The sequence below is a fragment of the Clupea harengus genome, chromosome 3 (assembly GCF_900700415.2).
Source record: "Clupea harengus chromosome 3, Ch_v2.0.2, whole genome shotgun sequence".
In the NCBI taxonomy this organism is placed as follows: domain Eukaryota; kingdom Metazoa; phylum Chordata; class Actinopteri; order Clupeiformes; family Clupeidae; genus Clupea; species Clupea harengus.
Window position 1 is genome coordinate 25,403,500 of NC_045154.1, and position 25,000 is coordinate 25,428,499.

Below are 25,000 nucleotides of genomic sequence, written 5' to 3' on the forward strand. Positions count from 1 at the left end.
ACTGTGTTTCTCTCTCTCTCTCTCTCTCTCACACTCTTTCTCTCTTGTGTGTGTGTGTGTGTGTGTGTGTGTGTGTGTGTGTGTGTGTGTGTGTGTGTGTGTGTGTGTGTGTGTGTGTGTGTGTGTGTTTGTTTGTGTGTGTGTGTGTGTGTGTGTGTGTGTGTGTCTGTGTGTGTGCGCCCAAACATTATAGAACAAATCTTAAGGAAAGCAGCTGCTGAGTTATAAAATGGAAAAAAGACTTGGGCACTCAATAGCTTACTCAAAGCTAATTAACAGAGCCCAGACCTTTACAGACAGACACCGCGAGCCCAATCCAGTGCTTATGGAGTGTTAAAACCCTTAGTGTTCTTTTAATCCTTTTTTACAGCGGGAACACAGCTACTCTCTGTTTTCCCCTCAACATCTCTGTTTGTTTGGGGATTTGTTATCGTCTCCATCGCCGCCATTTTTATTTATTTTTTCAGATCAGTTGATTGATGAATAATGACCTCATCGGTACATGCCGTCAGTGTGTGAGACTCCCCTGAAACTAGCTATTCACGCTGTGTGGAAAATAAACACGCAGAGATTTGTTGGGGGATACAGACAGCAAACATGTTAGCAACACTCAGTGTTAACATTTGTGGAGGTATCGAGGTGGGTCTGCCGCTGAAGCACTGAGGCAATCCCCCAGCTGCTTTCATCTACGCCACGCTTGTCCAGACAGGTCCATTTTCTTTTCAGCAAAGCTCTGCTGCTCTGTTATTTTGTAATAATTGATGGCCATGTTACTAATCTTAGTTTCCAGTTGGCAGAAATGAACCAAAACCAAATGGAAGAGGTAGAATGAGGTAGCATGGACTACATCATCAGTCCCACATCGCGGCTAGAAACCAGTCAGTGGGATTTTAGAACACGAAGAGAACCATGACACTGATATTTCATGCATTTGCGTTGCGAAAAAAGATAGATAGATAGATAGATAGATAGATAGATAGATAGATAGATAGATAGATAGATGGATACTTTATTAATCCCGAGGGAAATTTAGGTCATCCATAGTAGCTTATACACTTACTCACAGACATACATACATAAATCACATACACATAGGGGGAACATGTTCACAGGGAGTGGGGTGTTTACAGGTACAGGAATGGATCTGACGCTATGGTACATTGTGCATAGATTGGTAAAGTGTTGATGTCCACGAGGAAAGTGTTCTTGTGCTGCAAGAAAAAGAATGTGTTTAGGCCACGATTATAAATGTGTAAGTCTCACTTATGCTATGGCCTTCTACAGATTACTTTTAACGATTAAAAAACAGAACCATGTGTATGACAGCACAGAGTGTTTCAGTCTGTGGTCTGGCTGAGGACCTCGTCATGATTTCCTGCATGCCTTTTGTGTGAACAGTATTTCTGTGGTGTCTGCCCTAGGGTTCTGTCTTTTTTACTTTTTAAGTAGCCCAGTTGACAGCAAGGTTTCCATTTGACGGACGCCAGGCTGTAAACGGCCGCAGTGACCACACATAAAGGCTAAATTCAGATTGTGGGTTGAGGTTAAGGTTATTTTTGGGTTAACATTTGACCTTTGATGCTGATATTTTATTTAATTTCATGAAGCACCTTCAGCTGGGTCATTATGAACGATTGCGAAACCATGTCGTTTGTAGACAGTGGGCCTAACCACATTGGACACCCATCATTTCAGGTGTTCCTCAACATCATGGGTCCATTAAATTACCTCAAGGACTAAAAATCATGCCATCAAAACACACTCTAACACTCTGGGCCCTGGAAACGTAGCAACAGCTATTTAGACAGAAATCAATGACATTATATCGTAGTAACTTCCATTTTGGAAAAAAAAAAGAATCAATAACAACGCATTACATTTTGGCACCCACTGGTTGAAAGCATTGAGTGGAATGTTAGCGTAGGCAGACCTCAGCCTGCAGCCTTGAATCATCAATTCATGTTGATCTGCTCCATCTACGCTGGGCAAAGTCGCTTAGCGACCAGGCTGATCTATTTAACTTGGCCCCTTCATCTATGCCTACTCACGATCCGCCTGCTTAGCATTCGCTTTCATGCAAACCCACGCCGCCACCCTAACTCTGTTCTCTATGCAGTGACCAGATTTAGAGAACACTATCGTATTGCATCATTTGCATTGAATGGCATTGCACATTGCTTGTCTACCTTATTGACTGCACTTGCATAATTCCTGGCCAGTTAGCTTGCTGTCTGTGAGCTGAGTGTATTGGATTCGGTTCTCATTTGTCATTGTTCCAAGTTTGAACATGTATGTAATCCAGGGTTGTAGAGAATAGGCTTAGTCAGTGCTTTCTGTGTTCCTTTTGTAAACCGTGTGGTTAAACATTGGTCTATGAAATGTGCCGTGAAACTATGAAATGTCATTATATTACATTTGTCAATGTAAATCATCACAAACACGTGCTCTGTTTTCTAGTAGGTGGGTGAAAGCTTTAGGTTGGTGTGCCTATGTGTATCCCCATGGAGAGGAGGACTGACATAAAGCAATCCACACAGCCACAATGGCCTTGTGCCACAGCAAGAAACCTGATGAGGGTCGTCCTTACATCTGCTGACCACAGCCTTGGTCCAGTCATAAATAGTAATTTGATCCTTAAATAAACCATAATAAATAAATAAATAAATAAAATAAATCTCCAGTAGGTTATCCCCTTCTATCATTTTTGTCTATGGCCACCAAAGTATACATTTATATATTCACATTGTATATGAATATATCCATTTCAATACACAATCATTTTATTCTCAACTGAGTCTGCCTAGTCCAATAAGGGATACTAAAGCACACATTTAAACACATAATAAATAACTAATTCCTTATCACCCGGTTGCATTGCAGCAGCTCCAGAGTGACCCAGCTGGCAGTGGTGCTGAACCAAGTGCATTGTGGGAGGAGGCTTTTAGGGTGGGATGCCATGAGGGATCGCAATGAATCCTGGTGTGACTTCAGCCTGTGCCTGTGCCTGTCATCCAAAAGCATGATTTGCGCTCTCCAAACTAAAGATGGGCAGCAGGCTGCAGAGGGACCTTCCCCTGACCCGTCCTTCGCACAGACCTCGGCCTGAAGGACAGACCACAAGGGCCGGGCATGGTGACCATTATGGACTGTGTGTCGTCGCGGTCCACTTTGGGCGCTGTGTACTGTTTGCTCGTTTTTTTTTTACTGTCTTGTATGGTATGGCAATTAGAAAAACCGCTGTGGGCCTGGCTGTTGTTAAAATGGGGTTCTGGGAAGCAGTGTAGCTCTGGGAAATGGGCCTGGAGCTGTCGCCTTTCAGTCGAGCAGAGGGTGAACAGTGAGAGAAAGAAAGAAAAAAAAGAAAGAGAGAGAGAGAGAGAGAGAGAACAGAGGGTGTGTTTTTGCCATCAACTTTCGCTTGCTCTCATTCCATGAAAACTGATGGGTGAGTGTCCTGCTGACGTTTCAGGTCATTCTCTTCATGTTGTGTGTGCATTTTGCAGATATCCTATTCATTGCCATTACCTTTCAGATTTTACAACTGCATTTAAGGATTTTATGAACCATGAACTTTTACAATGGTAATCTATGGCCAGAGATAAGAGGTCTCTCTCTCTTTCTTTCTCTCTCTCTCTCTCTCTCTCTCTCTCTCTCTGACACACACACACACACACACATACATTCACATTAATTGCTCCACTATCTCCAAGGATCTAGAATGCATACCTGCCTGATCAGATTCAGATGGGCGTACCTCAGGTGAGCTAATGCCAGGTGAGTCACCTTCATGCGCAGCTGTCTGGGGAGTTTCAATACATAATGTTCGTTTAATTCATCAATTTGAATAGTTTTCCACAACAAACTAAACTTGTTTGATTTCTGACATCATGCAGCAAAATACTTTTTTTGTAATACCACATCACTGCCAAAACATACAAATAAATCTGGTGAAAGCCATCAAGTGCTCACACTATATCAACCTTTTACAAAGACATTGCACCTTAAATCAACAGCAGGCGTGCCAAGTGGGATGTCAAACATTTGGGCTGTGCTCTTTCTGTGAGCAGGACTTATTGCATTAAAACATGTGGATAGACTGAGTGCTCATTCTGTGAGCAGGACTTATTGCATTAAAACATGTGGATAGACTGAGAAGATAAGGAGATATCTGTGTTGTGTGAGATAAAGGCTAGGATGGTCTTGGAAGGGACTTGTAGTTTGAGGCGTGGTGACCCAAGTGTTAAAAAGGGCTGTCTCCCCAGTTGCCTCCAGCTGTGCACCCCCGCTGTGCAGGCCACTCACGGGACCTGGGGTCCAGGCAGAGGTCAGCCTATCAGTTGATCCCAGGAGTCCGTGGGGCTCGTGCACAGTGGAATTTCACTGACCAGATGGTTAACCCCATGCTGGGTTTCTCAGAGCTAGCCTGGACTTGTTCTCACTCCCCCCCTCTGGCCTATATAAGCTTGGGCCACCACTGGCCAGTTGTGGGTCAAGTAAGCAGAGTTGGAGAGGAGCTTCAAGCAGTTCATCAGGTCAATTCACGATCAGAGACATTCGCGATCATTTGCCGTGCGTCAATGAAAGAGTGAGTGTTTCGTTGTTGTATGTGTAATGTAGCGGGTCTGTTTCATATCAGGGTATATAATATATGTATGTTTATGTAGGGTGGTAATTATACTGTCTTGTCATGTTTCACTCTGTTACCGTTAAGCAGGAGTTACCGTTGTTAACGGAGGAGTGGAATGTTCACTGTAACGCTGTGAAAGGGACAGATCCGTATATATATCATAGCCATCATAATCACCGTTTGTATATACTGTTTCATCTTTATCATATTTAATTGTTAATATTTGTATATATTTGTTATATATTATTTCCATAGAAACCACGGTTCATGGTTCTTCAACTCAATCACGGTCAATCAAGAATTCATGTGTAAATACGAGTCCTTTACGCGGATAATCGTATTCACCGTTCATCTTCAATCATTCATGTTCATCCTGCCATTCAAGGCTTGAGTGTGTGCAATAAATACTTCATTACATCTGTCATCATTGGGACATTGACATCATTCTAGTTCTAACCGGACAGACCTGTGGCGATTGTCACCTATTTCAAGTACACCAGCATACAGTCTTTGGGTTTCATTCAATTCACATATCACCCTATTTTATATGGTCCTTCGAGCCGGATATTACATTTACCGCAGTTAAAGATGTCAATGTCAATGCCAAGAGACAACACTCGTGCTCGCCGTGATGGTCGTCAGTCCCGCTACTTGGATGACTGCATGGTGGAACTTTCGAGGCCTCATCTGCATCAAATACACGCACTCTCAGAACAAGCCGTTGGTGGTGCCAGCAGACACAGCTATGAAGACGTTCTAGCACCCCCTGCTGGACAACCGTCGTCAAGCCACCTCCAAGAGGCATTCCTTTCAGCCCTGAGGGAGATGCAGGATGACAACCATCAATTAAGGATGGATTTAATGCAGATGTTGCAAGCCCTCTCACCGCGTGCATCGGATGCACCACCAGCTCCAACCACCAGCTTCGCTCCACCATCAGGACGACTCCACGTCGTAGACAGTGGGGTATCCAAGGCCAGCCATCAAATCCCTGACTTATCGTCCACGCCGCTGCCAACCAGTCAGGCATTCATTCAGCCAGTGGATGACCTGCGAGGTGTGCCGTGGCCTGCGTCTCATCATTCTCCGCTGGTGGTCCAACCAGATGATGACACGTTCCCACCACCACCTCCGCCAGTGTCATACCACGACATGGTCAGTGCGGCAGAGCAGAGATTGCCGTGTCAGGTGCCAGGCCCACATCATCCACCTCAACAGCCTGTGGCTGTGCTGACTGACCATGTGCGGAGCACGCATATCGGTCCAGGGCACAGTCCGGCTGATCACGCACTGCCAGGTGAGGTGCCAACACAGCAGGATGAGGTGCCATTCATCCACTCCAGAGCACCGCTGGAAGAGCCACCTGACCGCCAGGGAGGCGTCAGGGCGAATCAGAGCCCAGCCGTGCATCCCACCACTGTCCTGCTTGGGTGTGACTCCCCCGTCAAGGCAGTCGAGCCCACCAAGACAGCACAGCCCTCACCACGGAAGCCAGAGCAGCCACCGAAGTACTGTCCGTTCTGCCACAGCATCCAGCACTACTTCAACCAGTGCACAGCCTTCAGAGTGCTGTCAAAGGATCAGAAGGTCAGCTGGATCCAGACAGGGAAACGGTGCTGGAGGTGTGGGAGAGATCATCCAACAGTGCAGTGCTACCTCAAGGCCAGATGTCAGACATGCAATCTGACGCATCTGGAAGTGCTGCACGAGTTGAACATCAGACCGGAGAAGCCAGCCCCCGCCATTCATCAGCCAGTGACGTACTACCTTGATCCTGCCAGGAGGGGTAGTAGTGTGCTGCTGAAGCTGGTGAAGGTGTGCCTGTACAATGGCAACAGGAAGATGGAGACGTACGCCATCTTGGACGACGGTTCCGAGCGCACAATGCTGCTTCACAGTGCAGCTCAGGAACTGGGTCTTCAAGGACGGAAGGAGGATCTGGCACTCCGGACTATCCGTCAGGACGGCAAGTCTGTGCCAGGGAGGTCAGTTTTCCTTTTCCGTGGCATCAGCCAGTCACCCTCAGAAGCGGTTCAGGATAGAGCAAGCTTTCACCTCAGCAAAGCTTAGCTTATCCACCCACTCATACCCGCTCAAAGCCCTGCAGAAGGCATATCATCACCTCAGAGGTCTGCCCCTGCAGTCATTTAGTCAGGCCCAACCGCTGCTCCTCATCGGGTCTGACTACCCCCATCTCATCACCCCAGTTGAGCGAGTGCACCTAGGCCCACCAGGTGGACCGGCTGCACTGAACACACGCCTGGGTTGGACACTGCAAGGCCCTTTCAAGGTACCCCTGCATCAGTCCTCCACCCCTCAGTGTCTACTCACTGGGACTCATCCTCCAACTGTTGAGCTGCTACATCACATGGCTCAGCCCTGGCAGATGGATGTCCTGCCCTCCCCGAATGTGAAGCTCATCACACGGTCAAAGCAGGACACAGCCACTGTCAGGTCACAGGAGGAGAAGACAGTCAGAGTGAAGGTGGATCGCCTGCCTCATCAAGCACTCCAACAGTCCGTCCTTGGTCACCGGTGTGGCACTGGGAAACGGCTGCGTCAGGAGTCCATCCGTGCAGAGGCACGGAGCAGCAAAGACAGAAAGGAGTCATCACAGCCAGCAGGAGGAGACGGGTCATCCCTCCACGAGCCTGCTGACCTGCGGAAGTCATCCTTCTGTGGTAACGTCTCTGTGACCGCTGCTCAGTCTCTTACAGATCCCGGAGGTTTCAGCAGCTACCAAGAGCTGCTGGAGGCCTCTATCAGAGCATGTCATGGGGCGGCCACGCCCACAGACCCCGCAGCAGAGGACGTCAGGCAAGCTGAGCTTGCTCTCCTCCGGACAGTTCAGAGAGACTGCTTCCCGGAGGAATTCATTCTTCTTTCCACAGGGAAACCTGTCCCTGCAGCCAGCAGACTGCACACGTTGGCTCCGGAGTTCGACTCAGGGGTCCAGCTGATCCGCGGGGGGGGGCGGCTCCGCAGGTGTGAGTCCCTGGAGGAGGACGCATTGCACCCCATAGTGCTGGATCCTCATCACCCCATCACCAAGCTCATCATCCAGGACGGTGACAGCCGGCTCATGCATCCAGGCCCGGACAGGGTGGTTGCTGAGCTACGGCGACGGTTCTGGATCTTGAGGGGGAGACAGGCCGTCAGGAAGCACCAGCACGGCTGTGCTGAGTGCCGAAGATGGCGCAGCAACTCAGTCATCCTCAGAATGACTGACCTTTCACACATCAGGTTGCGGCTTTCCAGGCCGCATTCTATTTCAACAGGTGTGGTTGCTTCGAACCATACCTCATCAGCATACGGACAGCGCAGATCCAGGTCAAGGACCGGACCTACACGTGGCCCGTTGCCATCAGACTCCCATCATTCCTGCAGGATGCAACTGGCTCACTTCATGGACAACAACTTTGCTACGCAAAGTTGGGGCGGCTGTTAAAAAGGGCTGTCTCACCAGTTGCCTCCAGCTGTGCACCCCCGCTGTGCAGGCCACTCACGGGACCTGGGGTCCAGGCAGAGGTCAGCCTATCAGTTGATCCCAGGAGTCCGTGGGGCTCGTGCACAGTGGAATTTCACTGACCAGATGGTTAACCCCATGCTGGGTTTCTCAGAGCTAGCCTGGACTTGTTCTCACTCCCCCCTCTGGCCTATATAAGCTTGGGCCACCACTGGCCAGTTGTGGGTCAAGTAAGCAGAGTTGGAGAGGAGCTTCAAGCAGTTCATCAGGTCAATTCACGATCAGAGACATTCGCGATCATTTGCCGTGCGTCAATGAAAGAGTGAGTGTTTCGTTGTTGTATGTGTAATGTAGCGGGTCTGTTTCATATCAGGGTATATAATATATGTATGTTTATGTAGGGTGGTAATTATACTGTCTTGTCATGTTTCACTCTGTTACCGTTAAGCAGGAGTTACCGTTGTTAACGGAGGAGTGGAATGTTCACTGTAACGCTGTGAAAGGGACAGATCCGTATATATATCATAGCCATCATAATCACCGTTTGTATATACTGTTTCATCTTTATCATATTTAATTGTTAATATTTGTATATATTTGTTATATATTATTTCCATAGAAACCACGGTTCATGGTTCTTCAACTCAATCACGGTCAATCAAGAATTCATGTGTAAATACGAGTCCTTTACGCGGATAATCGTATTCACCGTTCATCTTCAATCATTCATGTTCATCCTGCCATTCAAGGCTTGAGTGTGTGCAATAAATACTTCATTACATCTGTCATCATTGGGACATTGACATCATTCTAGTTCTAACCGGACAGACCTGTGGCGATTGTCACCTATTTCAAGTACACCAGCATACAGTCTTTGGGTTTCATTCAATTCACATATCACCCTATTTTATACCAAGTGTGTAAAATCATGGCCGTTTCTTCTGAAGGAAGTGAGTGTTTCTGCCTATCAGGTGTCTATCATGGCTTACAGTAACGTACAGTCAGGCTACAGTCAAAAAGTGCAATAACACCTTGTGTTTTCCAAAAAAAGTCCTTTGCTTCACACCTTTAAGTGAATCAATGATTCCTCTTTATCTACAAATAACAAATAACAGTAGCACCATCCATACCAAGGTACCTATAGTGTCAGATGTCTCTGTAATATTTTAAGACAGTCAGCCATGTGTATATATGTGTGTGTGTGTGTGTGTGTGTGTGTATGTTTGTGTGTGTGTGTGTTTGTTTGTGTGAGAGAAAGAACGAGAGATAGGGACCCAAGGGAATAGGTGGGATCTCATAGCTTGTGAAGAGTCGCTGACAGTATGTATAATTCTTGTGGACAGGCAAGATATGCTGATGAAGCTCTAACATAGGATTGGAAAATAAACCTCTGCACTGCTGCTTCAGGAAGGAAATCAAGTGCTGCCCCCTTCTGGCCAAAAAGGGGCCTGATTCTAAGATAGACCTAATCCTGTGATTTCACCCTCTCTTTGAATGTGAATCAGAACATTAACTTTGAAAAAGATACATATACAATGAAACACCTTTCATTTTACTGTCATAGTCAATGTTCCGATGAATTCAATCATGGTGTGTTCTTGTAAGATGTTGTCAGATTGAATGCAGTGGATATGCTGACGGGTAAACTGTGCAAATAAATGTGTTCTCATATTGATGTTTTTATGGCCACTCCTTCTGTGATCCCTATTGCGCATCTCTTCTTCCTTTTAAAGAGGATTTCAATAAGAATGCTGTAGTCAGCACAGAAATTACTCCATCTGGGTGGCTTTGCGTTATCGCCACGGTTCTTCATTAGTGTTCATTAAAGTGAGTTATCAGTGCTGAGGATTATGGTTGTATGATTATGGTCCTGTTTAAGGTTTACCGCCCCACTCTATGCCATTCTGGTCTTCAACCACTAGAGGGCGCTATAACAACGAGTGACACAATTTATGAAAAAAGGTTGATATAAATTGTGAATCATGTCTGTAGACCTCCGAGAACTGCGAGAATTTGACTGAACCAAAGCTCTGTATCCCTGCTGGAACAGAGGTGATACAGCTCTACCCTACCCCACCCAAAGAATGAAACTCAGACAGGAGAAAACTGTGTATTGCTTCCCCCTGTTCTCATCTGAATAGGTACTGTGATGTTCTCTCATCCATTACTGTGCATCGAGCATTACTGTCTGTGTGTGTGTGTGTGTGTGTGTGTGTGCGTGTGTGTGTGTGCGTTTATGTGCGTGTGTGTGTGTGTGTGTGTGTGTGTGTGTGTGTGTGTGTGTGTGTGTGTGTGTGTGTGTGTGTGTGTGTGTGTGTGTGTGTGTGTGTGCGTTTATGTGCGTTTATGTGCGTGTGTGTGTGTGTGTGTGTGTGTGTGTGTGTGTGTGTGTGTGTGTGTGTGAGTATGTGTCTTTGAAAGAAAGAGGGAATGAGAGAGGTCTCTGACTGTTTGTGCATTACTTGTCCCTGAGTATCAGTCTCCGTTTACTGAGTGTCGCTAAATAATTCAATTGCTCTGCCTGTGTTCCTAATAGCAGCCATCCTTCTCGCTTAAACAGAGTAATGCACACGCTGACAGAGTAGCTTCATGCTCCCTCGCCTTGGCCGACACTTGTCTGTCGGCGTAGACATTCTCCGGAACATTTAGCCGGCACCCAAGCCAAGAGGAATATGTCCTAACCTGTTCCGTATCCTTCACCGCAGACACAGGTGATGGCGAGAGCTGAGGAACTGGCGCCTGCCTCAACTTCAGTCATCCAGCGTTATAATCAAATACCTCCACTGCATCAAAGCTGATCGACAGTACAGAGGAAAGATGATTGTTCTACAGTATTTGCCTTTCCTAACTGGTCTTTGTAAAATATCATATCTGAGGCCCTATATGAGATATAAATATATATTGCTCTTATTTTGTAAACCCAATAAATACATTTTCACACAAGAAATGCCACAGTACCAGTATATACATAGCAGGTACCAGTAAAGGCCTAAGTTCATAGTGAGAGTTTAATATAATAGAAATGTTTCAGCATTATAAAAGGGGTTGCATTTAGTACATTCATAATAATCCTCACTGGCAATCTGTTCTGTTATAAATGTGCTTTGGTGTATGGCGTTGTTTTTGAATTCCAATAACTGAAATGGACCGATTTGACTTCCCATGGAGTTACATTTTGATGTGTGGGACTGTTTTAGAATGTGAATTTTCATGTGTGAGGAAAGGGAATAAACTGATGATGAAGGCAAGTTCTGTTCACTGAAGTGAATTTCTTTCCTTCTCCAAAGAAGTTCACACTGAGGAGTACGTCCCCTTGTACTGTAATGTTCTGGCCAAGACCAGTCTAGTCAATTGAGAAAAAACAGATTACAAATGCAATACCATTAAGACCTTGTTTTAACTCTCAGCCACAGTGTCAAGGAAAGATCTCAGTTTGTGTTAAATGTTGAATGTTATCTTTCTTTTTGAATGGACCATCATTCACTGAGAGACTGAGAGTCCACTGTGTGAATGCGTATTAGAAGGCCTGCCTCAGAGTCTATAAAACACAGGGGAGAACAGGTTGGCTGGACCTCTTAGATTATTAGCTCTAGAATGGGAATCTAGAATGTTGGTCCAGTGTGTGTGACCTTCAGAGAGCAGAGTTCAGATTTGCCCTTCTGTTGTTTGGGGGCCTGTGATGCGGGGTCAAATACAGCTAAGAGCTTTTATTTTTATTTTCTAGCGCTGTGACCTGAACCAGGGGAGACATTAGCGCCAGCCCTGGGGCCTGCGCGGCGCAACTCCGGTGACTCATGCGACGCTGAGCGCGAGCGAGGTCTATAACGGCGCAGTGGAGATTAGTGGGAGCAACAGGGGTGAGGACGTGGCTCAGGGGACAAGCCTTAGTCATCAAGCGTCTCTCTTCACAGCGCAGAGTGTGCAGTTGAACTGAACAAAAACAAAAACAAAAACTCAAACACATACACACACACACAAGCACACGCAATCTCTGTTTTGCAGAAAAACAGTTTTCAGTCTTCTGCTTCTGACAGAGATGCGCTTGGGGGCTGGAGAGAAAGAGCTTTGCCAGCCCCAGGCCTTTGTGCTGTGCCTCTCCAGTTTTGATGTAATGGGATTGAACATGTTAGCTTTGGTGGCTTCAGACACACCGCTTTCATCTACCACCGCACCCCCACACCCCCCCCCCCCCCCCCCCCACCGCCACCCCCGTTTTTAGCTGTTCAAACCTTCAGAGGCAGTGCTGAGTGCATTGGAGCACAAATGGTAATCCTAGCGGGCCATGTGACCTACATTGAAGCTTGGTCAAAATGATCCAACGATGTGGTATGCCTGAGCAAATAAGCACCAATCGGCTATAGCATTCATGATAGACTCTCCAGCACGGTTAAGCTCGTTGTTGGCCAATTTGCAATTCTCCCTCACAAATACTGAGCCCTCTGAAGTCAATAAGCCAGTTAGTGAAGGGTGGGAGGCGGGGGGAGTTCGATCCTTAAATTGTTTAATAAGGGATTAAGCCTCCCCCTGGTCAGCGAGTGCATGCTAAAAGATTGGGAAGCGGTTTTCCCAGATGAAATAGTGGCTTTTCTCTTTTGGATCCACTCTTATTAGTACAGTGTGCCATAGTTCAGCCTATACAAAGGGTTTATGGTGGTGTGTGTGTGTGTGTGTGTGTGTGTGTGTGTGTGTGTGTGTGTGTGTGTGTGTGTGTGCATGGTGTGTGTGCATGGAGAAGAGGAGAACAAAAATCCCTTCATGGTAACAGAGAGAAGGAAAGTACATCAAACCCACCAAGTCATTGGTGTTTTTCCTCCTCGGCGGCTGAAAGAGCAATTACCCAGGGTGACTGAGAGGGTTTGGGCCGTGCCAAGGCTGAGCAGCATTAATCATCTCTGAAAGCCACAGCCACGCTTATCAGGAGAAGACGAGGAGCTCAGAAAACTGGCCAAGACAGGCTAAAAAAAAATTCATTAAACATTGAAAGTTGTGGAGGTTTGGGGGGGGGGTTCAGGTCTCAAGGGGCCCCCTCCTGGCCTGCCGGGCTCCTGGGTTGGCATCTCTGGCCGAAGGGCGGTGGCACCACCGGCCAGCTGGCCTTGACTCTCCGCTTTGGTTTCAGCTCTGAGAAAGGCACATCGCCTAGCGTGAAATTATGCATGAAAGTTGAATAATAGGCAAAATGGAGGCTAAAATGAAACACATTTGTCTTTGTTAGGTTCACACCTCACAGAGAGAAAACAAAGTTTGTTGATCAATAAAATGGAAACCCATCATTGCCCCCAGTCCTCTAACAGTGGAGAGGGGAAACAAATGTCAGCCTTGAGCCTGCTGGAGAGTAGCAAAACTGCCTCCCCAAAGATTTTCATCTTTTGTCGTTTGCCAGAGTTCATCCCGGCAGGGCTTCCTTACTTCATCTGCCACTGTCAGTGTCCTTGGCTCGCCACCGATGCCAGGAGATCCTGCCTGCCGATGCAGAGCCGGTGCCCCTCACAATAACATCCTGCTCCTATTCATCATCTTTTCCCTCTATGACTCAGCCTGGTTCCATCATTATGAGCGAACAAAAAAATGTCTAAAAAAAGGTTGAATGGGCGAAAAAAAAACACACACACATCTCCGGCAGATGGCTGGCTGGCTGCATCCTGGCAGCGCTCGGTCGGAGCGTCTGGGAGAGGAACCTTGGGAGGATTTTTGAAGTGTTCTCTGAGGCGAGCCTACGGATCCTCAGAGAGGACATCTATCACTCACCTGCTCCTCTCGCTCAGCTCAGCCAGACCCCCCCCCCCCCTTCAACATGGAGGACAGTGAGTTAACTTCTCTCTCTCTCTCTCTCTCTCTCTCTCTCTCTCTCTCTCTCTCTCTCTCTCTTTCTCACTTACTCTGTCTCTCTCTCTCTCTCTCTCTCTCTCTCTCTCTCTCTCTCTCTTTCTCACTTACTCTGTCTCTCTCTCTCTCTCACACTCTCTCTCTCTCTCTCACTCTCTCTGACATTAAACCATCTCTTTTCTCCTACTCTTTACATCTTTACATTCACATAAGATATATTGGCTTAAATACATATTTATATTAAGTATTTAAGTACTTACAAACAATGTAATGATCTAACAATACAACTAAATGTAACAATACAGAGAATGTGTAAGCACAAGCAAGGCAAGTATAGATGTACTGGGAAATACAAGTAGCCTGTTTGTGTGTGTGCAGTGTACATATATGTGAAGTGTGTTAACTACAAGTAGTACTAGTGGTAAAAAGAAAAAGAAAAGTTTTAATAAAACATTCACAAACATTCTCTCTCTATTTCTTATAGTGCACATTCTCCTCATGCAGTGCTTCATCCTGTTGCTAGAATTCTCACAGTCAGTTTCCTCTGTCCCTTTCACATACACAAAATGTTTCAGGTTGAGGACGTCTCTCTCTCTCTCTCTCTCTCTCTCGCACACACACTGTCTTTCTCTCTCTCTGTCACTCTCTCTCTCTCTCTCTCTCTCTCTCTCTCTCAAGATCTCTGTTTCATCCTTGGCAATCTGAGTGCCACTGCACACAACGCAGGTTGACAGCAGGGAATGTATTAATGTGGCGTGTTCGGGCCCCCGGCCCCCGCCGCTGCCTAACGGCCTTTAGCATGAGTAATTGTCAGCCGGAGTGAAATGATGGTAGCTTTCAGTGCTAATGGCGAGCCTGCGCATCCATTATTCAGGCTAAGCGAGAGTGGTGGCGAGCATAAGGAGGATGAGTTATGACTCCGGCGCATGCTCTAACCTTTAGAAAGGGACGGGCTCTCTGGTTTTGTTTCTTGGTCGCGAGAGGAACGCCCGCATCACAGGCTGGAGCGAGAACTCGAAGTCTGGAAGCTGTGGTCTGGGGTGCCCCGGGGGATCAGTATCAGGTTGTGGTTGTGGTTGAGGAAAGACACGGGACAGGAGTGTCGGGTTGTGTTGTGTCTGTGGTGGCAGGGTGGCAGGGTGGGTGGCAGGTGCAGGCGGGATTGGCACTGCGGTATAGGAGGATGAGGCAAGGGGGTGGGCATGGCAACTGTGAAAATGAAAAATGGGCACAGTGGAAACAGTCCCACAGATAGCAGACACTGGGATCTCAGTTGCTGTCTGTGGTGGCAGGGTGGGTGGTAGGCCCGGTGGGATTGGCATTGCTGTCTGTGGTGGCAGGGTGGGTGGCAAACCCCAGTGGGATTGGCATTGCTGTCTGGGTATGGATGAGGCTACTTGGTGGGCGTGGTAGTGGCGAGGAGGAGAAGTAGGCATTGGCTACCGGCAGCACACTCACACTCACAGTCACAGGGATTTGGGTTGTTGTTGGTGAGCAGGCTGACAGGCACATGCTTGGGATTGTTGTCGACAGGACGAGTGCAAGGCTGGGCAGTCAGCAGGGCAGCTGTGGGGGTAGGCTCCCGGGCTCGGGTTGTGACTGCGGTCAGGGTGACAGACGGAGTCATGGAGTGATGTGTGTGTGTGTGTGTGTGTGTGTGTGTGTGTGTGTGTGTGTGTGTGTGTGTGTGTGTGTGTGTGTGTGTGTGTGTCTGTGTGTGTGTGTGTGTGTGTGTGTGTGTGTGTGTCTGTGTGTCTGTGTGTGTGTGTCTGTGAGAGAGAGAGAGAGAGAGAGAAAGAGGAGGAGGTTGCGAGGGGGGGGGGGGTCGGACAGCACATTTGTTTTCAAATCCTGTCTTGTTGAGAGGGCACATTTCTCTGCTAAGAGCGAGCGAGTGAGAGAGGGAGGGAGGGAGGGACGGGGGAGAGGATGGGATGGGCCCTGGCCTAATTGGGAGGGGCGCAGACTGCAGGCTGACAGATGGCAGGAAATGGATAGGTTTGATATCTGAGCAAGCCTGTGCTCGCACTAAACACAGTGAGCATGTTGAGGAGTAGCCTCGGTCTCCTCTGGCATGTCAAATCGGACATTCGCAGACGTCTAGCAACTTTTACTTTGCCTTAACATGCTCTAGATTTAGCATTCCCTTAACACAATGCATGCATGTGTGTGTTTGTGTGTGTGTGTGTGTGTGTGTGTGTGTGTGTGTGTGTGTGTGTGTGTGTGTGTGTGTGTGTGTGTGTGTGTGTGTGTGTGTGTGTGTGTGTGTGTGTGTGTGTGTGTGTATGTGTGTGTGTGTGTGTGTGTGTGTGTGTGTGTGTCTGAGAGAGAAAAAGACAGAGAGCGAGTGAACGCAGATGTGCTCTCTGGGTCTCAGAAAACTCCATTATTCTGTTAGACTGGGTTATTTCTGACTGGTAATTGGGCAATCAGTATGAGACTGTGTATTGTGGACTCAAGCACATTGGTATGCCTGTGCCAGAGTAAAAACGACCCAGTTAATTTGATTAAGAACTTAAGAATCTGAACTGCCTGACTGTGAAACAAGGGCTAAATTAAAGAGTGTTTGAGGTGAAAGAATGCTTTTTTACACATACATCTACACTTTGCGTCTGTGTGTGTCTGTGTGAGTTTGTGAATGAGAGAAAAGGAGTGTGTGTGTGTGTGTATGTGTGTAGGGGTGGTGGAGGGGAAAAAGAAACTGTGTGAATAGCTAATTAAGAAGGCAATTAATTTCAGTTTTGTTACACAGGATTTTCTAATGAAACCCTGGGAACAAGCTTAGATAGAAATTTCGACCTCATTTCTCGTGCCTGCAAAATTCAATTAAATTCTGGAGATAGACTCAGTCTCTCTAATTCTCGGGCAAAGCCCTTAGCCTGTCAAATAAATGCCTTCCATGGGGCAACATACTTGTCCATATAGTCCACCAGGGAGGTAACAATAAGCTCATCAATTGTCATTGCCAGTACAAATACTGCTAACATTTATAACAGCAATACTGTTAGGCTATACTGTTAGGCTGTCATGCCTGAGAAGAATCTCATTGACTCTTTGGGACAAGATAGCATCCACATTAGGCCCTGACTTAAATTTCGAAATACCAGTAAGGTTCAAACGTAACCGCCCACTTTCTCCTGAACACAAGGTTTCGCCGTTTCCCCACTCTCACTGCTTTGAAACCCCACGGGCTTCCGCGATACGCCACCAGCTCTCACTGCTCGAGTCACGTGCCGCAGAGCCCAGTGTCTATCTCCGAGCGGAGCTACTCCGGTCAAACTGAGTGCTGAGTTGAGCGATGGAGTCGTCGGCAGCTGATGGAAGCGCTGCAGCACTCTTGGACTAATAAGGCTCGCCCAGGAAGCAGCCTGACCCATTGGCAGTGAATGGTCTTTCCTTTTCATAAGAATTTGGATTTTACCCAGTTTACCATGAAGACGCGTTTGATTTTGGTCGTTGCGCCCTGTGGTTATCCAAACAGCCAAACTCACTCCGCGAGCGGGCGCCGGGGCATGTGCCCAGGACGTTTTATACAGCGCTGATCCAGGTCTCGGTGGGAAATTCGGAATATTCTTCCCTCAGCCTTCGTGGTAGAGGTCGTGTGTTTTCTTTTTGTCATAAGAGGAAAATATTAAGCAACCATGAGGTTTGTGTCGGCGAACTTACTTGCCCTGTTTTTGCTGTGCACTTGTTCGTGTGTGCTCTACGTCTGGAGCAGACTAGAAGACAGGCTGGGAAGACAAAAACGGGGGTTTCATGGAGCAGGAGCTCTTTTCGCTTACAGTAAATCTGCGGACCTTTCTGCAAGAACTTTCCGAGCACTTCTCACTGTCCCAGCCGCTCAGAAATCGCACCACTATAACAGAATAGACAGTCATAATTCCAGTAATACCAAGGAGAAACCTGCTAATATAGTAAAGAGGAATTACCATACACATGTAACTAAAATGACATCGAATAAACGAGACGCCCTGCGTTTTAGCGAGATAATTGAAGACGGAATATTTTGGAGTCAGAGACTGGACGATCATCTCCCCGTAGGCTTTAGTGAAGAACATGCCCGGACGTGGAGACAGAGAGCCCGGGGCAACCTCGTTGTCTCACTGGAGTCAGGCTGCGGCAGGGTTTCTAACCAGCTGGCCACTTTTTCAGACGGCAGTAAAGCATGTGTGCGTTATGGGATAAACGCGGACCAGATACAAGGAGAAACTTTGTCCTATTACTTGGCTAATCTCCTCGGCATCACAAACATACCGCCAATCATCCTCTCCCGACTGGACGTTGACGGCGAACAATGGGGCTCTGTGAGGCAGAGAGTTGATGGCTTGCAGTGGTCGGCGGGAGCAATTGTGTCCCTAACTGAATGGGTCGCAAACCTCACAGGAGTCGTTACACCTGCACCTCTGCGGCAGGAGAGCAGGGGTCTTCATCCTTTGTTGCCGGAGCTTGAGAACAAAACTATTGCGGGACTGCTCGAGCTTGTACAGTGGACTGATCTAATAATATTTGACTACCTAACAGCGAACTTCGACAGGCTGGTTAGCAACCTCTTCAGTCTGCAATGGGACGCCCGGGTAATGGAGAGGGATACCAGCAACCTCCTGAGAACACCAAGCGGGGATTTGGTTTTCATTGACAATGAAGCCGGCCTGGTGCACGGGTACCGGGTGCTGGACATGTGGGAGCGGTACCACAGCACCGTCCTGAGCTCAGTGTGTTTGTTCCGAAAGGCGACAGCGCAGCACATCATAGATTTACACCGCTCCAGAGATACACGGATGCGGCTGCTCGAGCTCTACCGGGACAGGGAGCCTTTAGCCACAGAACTGGGCTTTCTGTCCGACGAGCATGCACGGACATTGCAAAATCGTATCGACAGACTGTACAAACACATACTGAATTGTAAAGACAAGTACAGTCAGTTATAAACACGGCATATTGCTGTGGAAACACCCTTACTGGAAACGGACATGAGGAAAAAGAACATTAACATTTTAGTCCTACCATAAAAGTATGAATATCTGACTGACTACCTCTTGTTGGGGAACATAATGTATTTATGGTCTCTGCATTTGGCGCAAGTGAAGATTTTTTATTATTATTTAATCAAGCCTTAAATGTATATATAGATTTGCAAAAAGGGCATAGAAGGTTTTGTGGTCCCTATTGCTCAGTGATGCTATGTAGTGGGGAGATGTGAATCTGAGTGTGATTTGTGCAGCCAACTCAAGTTTCGAAACACTGTGTTCTGTTGTAAGGAACAAAGTGGCTTTTTAACTGTCACATCATCATAAAGCGTTTTACTACATAACTTTTACATTTAGTATATGAGAACAGTTCACATGGAAAACATTAACTTAAATTCCTCTTTGGACAAATAGTGAGGTAAACGTTAGCTTTACACCAAATCTATGCTCTTTTATTATTCACCACTGTCTGTTTTGCACACTTTCAGTTTTATAATTGTCTGATTTATTGTCCAGAATCGCTTACTGAAAAATCACAACCTCATATTGAGTGAACATTTCCTGGTGAAATTCTGGCTTTTAGTCTTAACGCTGCAACCACATTTTTTGTTTTGTTTCAATTCCTTGTGAAAATGTCTCTATTGTGAAATTGAACTCCACTTGAACATTCCAAGCCTTTTTCTTACTGAATGAAATTCTAGTTTCCTCTCTGCTATTAAAACCATTGGAGACGCAAGTTATTTCACCGTAGAAGAGAATTATTGTCTTGCCACATTCTTGTCTCCTACTCCTCTCCTCAGTCAAAGCCTCTACAGTGCTGCTATTGTAATCCCTAAATGCCACGGCCCTCATAGTCTGTCACCCAGGAACTTTACCCCTCCTCACAGGCTTGTGACCCTGAGCACAAGCTCAGAGTTCTTCTGGTCTGTCCACTGTTCCCTGGAAGCCAGTATCCAGAGAAAGGTCATCTTTTGTGCCTTTGTATCCACCTTGTCACTGTGTAGAAGTGGAGAGGTTTTTTTTTGGTATTTTTTTTTTTTACAAAATGCTACTTGCTGGCATGAAAAATGACAGCATTAGCTGAAGGAGGTAGATCTATTTTTTTTTATTCAAAACACAATGGCAGCAGCAGAAAACTGTGGTGCCGTTTGATTGACCATATGAGAAGAAAGCCTTTTGTTGTGGGTCTAATGACTTCAGTGCATGTCATTGGGATCTGGCTTTCAGATTGCACTTGTTGTTGTACCATGCTGCACCAAGAGGCAAAAGCTGTTTTGGGGCCGTGTTCATTTTGGCTTCTCTATTGAGGCCTCTCCTTACAGACCACTGAGAATGGCAAAAGATATAAATTCTCAAAAGCCCTTTGAAGTTCCCCCGCCTCATTCCTCAGCTCTCTCTCTCTCTCCTTTCCTCTCCCTCTCTCTATATCACTCCATCTTTCTCTCACCTTCATCTGTTTTCTCTCAGCAACCACACGGCAGCACGTTTGTTCCTGCCTTTAGGGCTTTGTACTGCTGCTCGCTCCGCGGGGACTCGGAGAAACAAGACGGAGATAAATGCTTCTTCCTCGAAAGACGGTGCGCTTAAGCAGCCCGGGCTCCGAGAAATGCAGACCCCAGCGCACGCAGCAAGAAGAAAAGGCCATTGATCTCCTTGCTCTCAGCGAAGACTCTGATCAGGTGTGTGTAGTTGCAGTAACTGGCCTGTTAGCACTGCACTATAGCTGTTTTGGCTGCCAGGAGATTTAGTCATGACTGATGCGAGTGCACTGTAACAGCGCAGTGCAATAACTGTAGAAAGGTGACAGCACTGCCGCTACAGCAGATGTGTACAGTGCTGTTAGTGCGTACTACTCCAGAGTATAGTGTCGACTGTGTGTTTTGATTGCACTCTGTTTGCTGTTGGTTTAGCGTGGGCACACAAAGCACAGTGAAAGTGTTGTGTGATTTTTGACTGTCTTACTGTTGACAGTGTTGAAGCCGTGCTATTACTGTACTGGGGCTGCGCTGTGGCAAAGGAGCTGCAGCCCACAACCACAAAGCAGAGAGTGGCACCAGGCAGTGGCAGCAGGCTCAAGGCCTGTGTGCGGCCGGGGTTAGCCATCTCACTCCAGGCACGTCTGCGGCTGCCAGGCTCCTGGTGGCGGAGATTTATGGTGTTCTGTAGACATTGGGGGATTACAAAACAAAGCTGGGCTCCATGCAGACAAGACACCCCCCCCCCCCCCCACACACACACACACAAACACACCCTTTCCTTCTCTGCCTTCAGCATAGGCTTTGCCTCCCACTGCCTTTGCTATACCGACGGAGGGAAAAAAAGAAAATGAAAGTTTAGGCTTTAATGACTTTAATTACTTTTTCTTCTGAAGAAACCTTGCATGTTTTATTGTACCATCTTGTGTCTGTGGTAATTACTTTTGAGGTTAAAGCTGTAGCTGAGTAAGCTGGTGCCCCAGCAGAAAGTGTGTGTGTGTGTGTGTGTGTGTGTGTGTGTGTGTGTGTGTGTGTGTGTGTGTGTGTGTGTGTATGTGTGTGTGTGTCAGGCTTCATGCTGAGACTGTCTAGCACCCCACCCAGTGCAATCACCCCCTTTAACATATACAGACACAGACCCATGCATACACACACACACACACACACGTGTACACACACACACACACACACACACACACACGTGTACACACACACACACACACACACACACACTCACATACAGATAGACACACACACACACACACATTGAATGAGCACCACCCTTGCTCAGCCCAGCCCTCCAGGAAACTCCCCCCCCCCCCCCCCCCCACCCCTGCTCTTCCTCCTGGTAAGAATGCATTTCTCTCCTGACGGAGGCCCCAGGAGGGTTTATCTCCTTCCATCTGAGCTCCTCAGCTATCTGGGGTCAGGGTCTTCTCCCCCTGTCTGTGTGCATGACTGAGCCCAGCCCAGCACAGCCCAGCCCAGCCCAGCACAGCTCAGACAGCAGGTAAACACACACTGCCTTCCGCTCCGGACACCGCCGGCCAGCCAGCCACACACATAGCGGGCATTCCAGAGGATGTGTGGAGAGAGGATCTACACACACACACACACACACAGACACTTTCTCTCCCTCTCTCACACACACACACACACACACATCTTTCTATATACACTAGTGCACACAGAAAGACCAACAGATACATCTGTGCATACGCACACACTTTGCAGGCACACCCATATCTCTGAACACACACACACACACACACACACACACACACACACACACCGACTTACACATATCCAACGCACTAATGGACAGTCCAGAACGCTTCCAGCAAGAGACTCATCTGTTACATTAGCTGAGCTGCAGCAGAGTGTGACATTTCCCTCTCAACCAATCTATACATCTGAAAAGCATACATGCCATTCTCCAGTATAGACTGTACTCTGCACCCTACTACCACACTGGCCACTGGAGAGAGAAAAGGTTTTTTTAATAGGCTCTCCATCTTGCATTACTCTCCCACACACTGTTCTGACATTGGTATTTCTGACATGTTGAGAGCATATCTCCTCTTGGTGCAAAAGCGCTCCGGAGGGGAAATAAACTAAACATTTTAACAGGTTGAGTAAAAGGATTATTCCCAATACACTGACATGTTTTTAGATCAGTTATTGAACAGGGTAATTATAATGATTTTTAATTTTGTGAAATGATCGTTAAATATCTGGGCAATGTTTCCTCATTAGAAAAAAAAGATGTGTCTCCCACAGACATGGAAACTGAAAAAACAAATAAAATACTAAACGTTTCTAGTAGAACCCACTAATCCTACATGCTGTTTATGGTTATGACAATGCTTATAAGCACCATGCTTTCATTTGCCATTCACTTTCACTGTTTCAGTCAACCCTTTGCTCTGGGTGTATGGATCACATAGACTTCCATTCATTTCCCTCATGTTTGGTAGAGAGCTGAATGCTGTACTATCTTTCTCTCTCTCTCTCTCTCTCTCTCTCTTTCTCTAACTCACCATTGACAGAAGCATCACCATTCAAAAACACCATTCAAATCTACACAAACCAGGCAAGTTGAACCAGCTATGGAACATGAGATTATGAAATGGAACAAAGAAGGATTTATTCCCTGGCTCATTATGCCAAGTTAAAAGGGAAAAGATAACACTGAGTATTTACCATAGAGCATCCCCACTGCTGTGATCCAACCCTAGTAAGAACATTACTTTTGCCAAAGATGTCAGTTCATGAAAGGCAGAAGAGAGATTGAGGGAGTGGAGGCCCTATAGCCAAGGCATCCAATGAGGGAGTTCCTCACAGAGGAAATGGGTCGTGCTGGGCTGGAGACAAGCGTGTTTGGCATTCTTTCAGCACTGTGGGGCTCTGTGACTGATTACGTGAGAGTTGGGTGACTTTGTTACGAAACATGCATAGCACAGCAAGTCACTTTGCCATGCTCGACTGGGCAGGGAGCCGGGTGCCGTGGGGCCTGGGCCCGCCTGCTGAGGCCTGGAAGCCCAGGGTAGGGGCTGGGGCTGGGGCTGGGGCTGGGGCTGGGGCTGGGGCTGGGGGGGGGGGGGGGGGGGGGGGGGGGGGGGGGGGGGGGGGGCGGTTCCTGGGAGATGAAAGTGGGAGTGGAAAGGCCGCCACTTAGTGTGGTAGTGGATGAAGGTTTCCCTCACTGCAAATAGGACTGATTCCATAGTGACATTGCTTCCTTGTTCCTTTCTGTGTTTTCTCTCTGGAGGTCTCTTGTATGTGTGTGTGTGTGTGTGTGTGTGTGTGTGTGTGTGTGTGTGTGTGTGTGTGTGTGTGTGTGTGTGTGTGTGTCTGTTTGCGTCTGTATGTGAGTGTGTGAGGGTGAACGTGCGAAAGAGAAGCAGATGGCGAGTGTGTGTTGTCATGTGAAAAACACCCCCTAAGCTCCGGGGCATTTCTGCAAATCCAGTTGTTTCTTGAAAGAGAGAGTGTTTTGTGGGGCATTTGCCCAGATGTCTCCCTGTGCAGCATTTGTAGATTATGATAAAGATTAAAGGCTGCTTTTTCCCGTGACAGAGATAAACAACTTCATCATCTTTTTTTTTCCCACATTGGCAGAGCAAGATTCAATCTGTGATTCTGTGTTACATTACTGACCCCTTGGCATCTGTTTTCACTCTTGCCCCCTCACCCTTTATCTCTTTCAGATATTCATGTTTTTGTGGCAGAGGGGATACATATTATGATAGCCCTATGAATCACGGTCTATTTTTGGCCTGTGATTACAAGTTCCAGGAGTTTTAGGACAAAGTTTGTTGTTTGGCGGACGTATTTATTTTCCTGGAATCTTGGTGCTGAAGCCTGCCCCTCTCCCCCTCCCCCCATTAGTAGTTCAGAGAAATATGTGTTCATGTTAAATATGTGCTTTAGGAAGCAGGAGTGAAATTAAACAAGTTGCAAGATAAGAATTCATTAGAAATGTGTATGGAGTGTTTGGCGTGGGGCCCATCTTCAGTCAAGGCATCGATGCCCTTGCAGACCCTGCCCACTCCCTTGACAACTAGACAGGGACCAAACTGGTGGTGGTCGGGGGGATGAGAGGAACATTGAAATGTCAGCACCTGAAAGCTGAAGAACAGATAGGTAACTCCAGTCCTTTTAAAGACAGCTGTAGACCAGCAATTGGTAAAGAATGAATGAATGAATGAATGAATGAATGAATGAATGAATGATGTAGCATGTGAGCCTTCATAGCAGAACCTGCACTGAAGCTTCCACATCTGAATGTCATTCATTTTCCAAAGGCTTTGTTGTGCAGAGGAGACAAAAAAAAAAGAGATGAGAGCAAATCAAAAGACGTGACTTGGAAATGTCATATGGAAAATGTCAGAGCGTTATGGTGTGGTGATGGCTGCAGCAGCCAGCGGATGATTGTCAGCTGGAAGCCATTCTCTGGGACTGGAGGAATGCGTGCAGGTTGTGGTGGTTGTGTTATTGTTTTAACAGCTCCAGTCTTTACCCACCCCACCCCCTCTTCTTCTGGGCTTCATCAGTGTCTCTGAGCAGCCTCATCCTCCGGTTCCTGTCCTCTAGAGAGAAGAGAGGAATGAGGCTTTAAATAATCGCTAATATAATT

At 47.1% G+C, this 25,000-nt stretch overlaps 1 protein-coding gene across 1 annotated transcript; it reads left to right on the top strand.

Annotated features, from left to right (window-relative positions):
* Positions 1-17,181: 17,181 nt before the first annotated feature.
* LOC105900757 (four-jointed box protein 1-like) lies at positions 17,182-19,622 on the top strand. Its single transcript, XM_012828116.3, has one exon. It carries the CDS (start codon positions 17,561-17,563, stop codon positions 18,845-18,847), a length of 1,287 nt encoding a protein of 428 aa, XP_012683570.1. The 5' UTR covers positions 17,182-17,560; the 3' UTR covers positions 18,848-19,622.
* The last annotated feature ends 5,378 nt before the right edge of the window (positions 19,623-25,000 follow it).

Coding starts and splice junctions, on each gene's coding strand:
- LOC105900757 (XM_012828116.3), top strand. CDS start 17,561: ATGAGGTTTGTGTCGGCGAACTTACTTGCCCTGTTTTTGCTGTGCACT.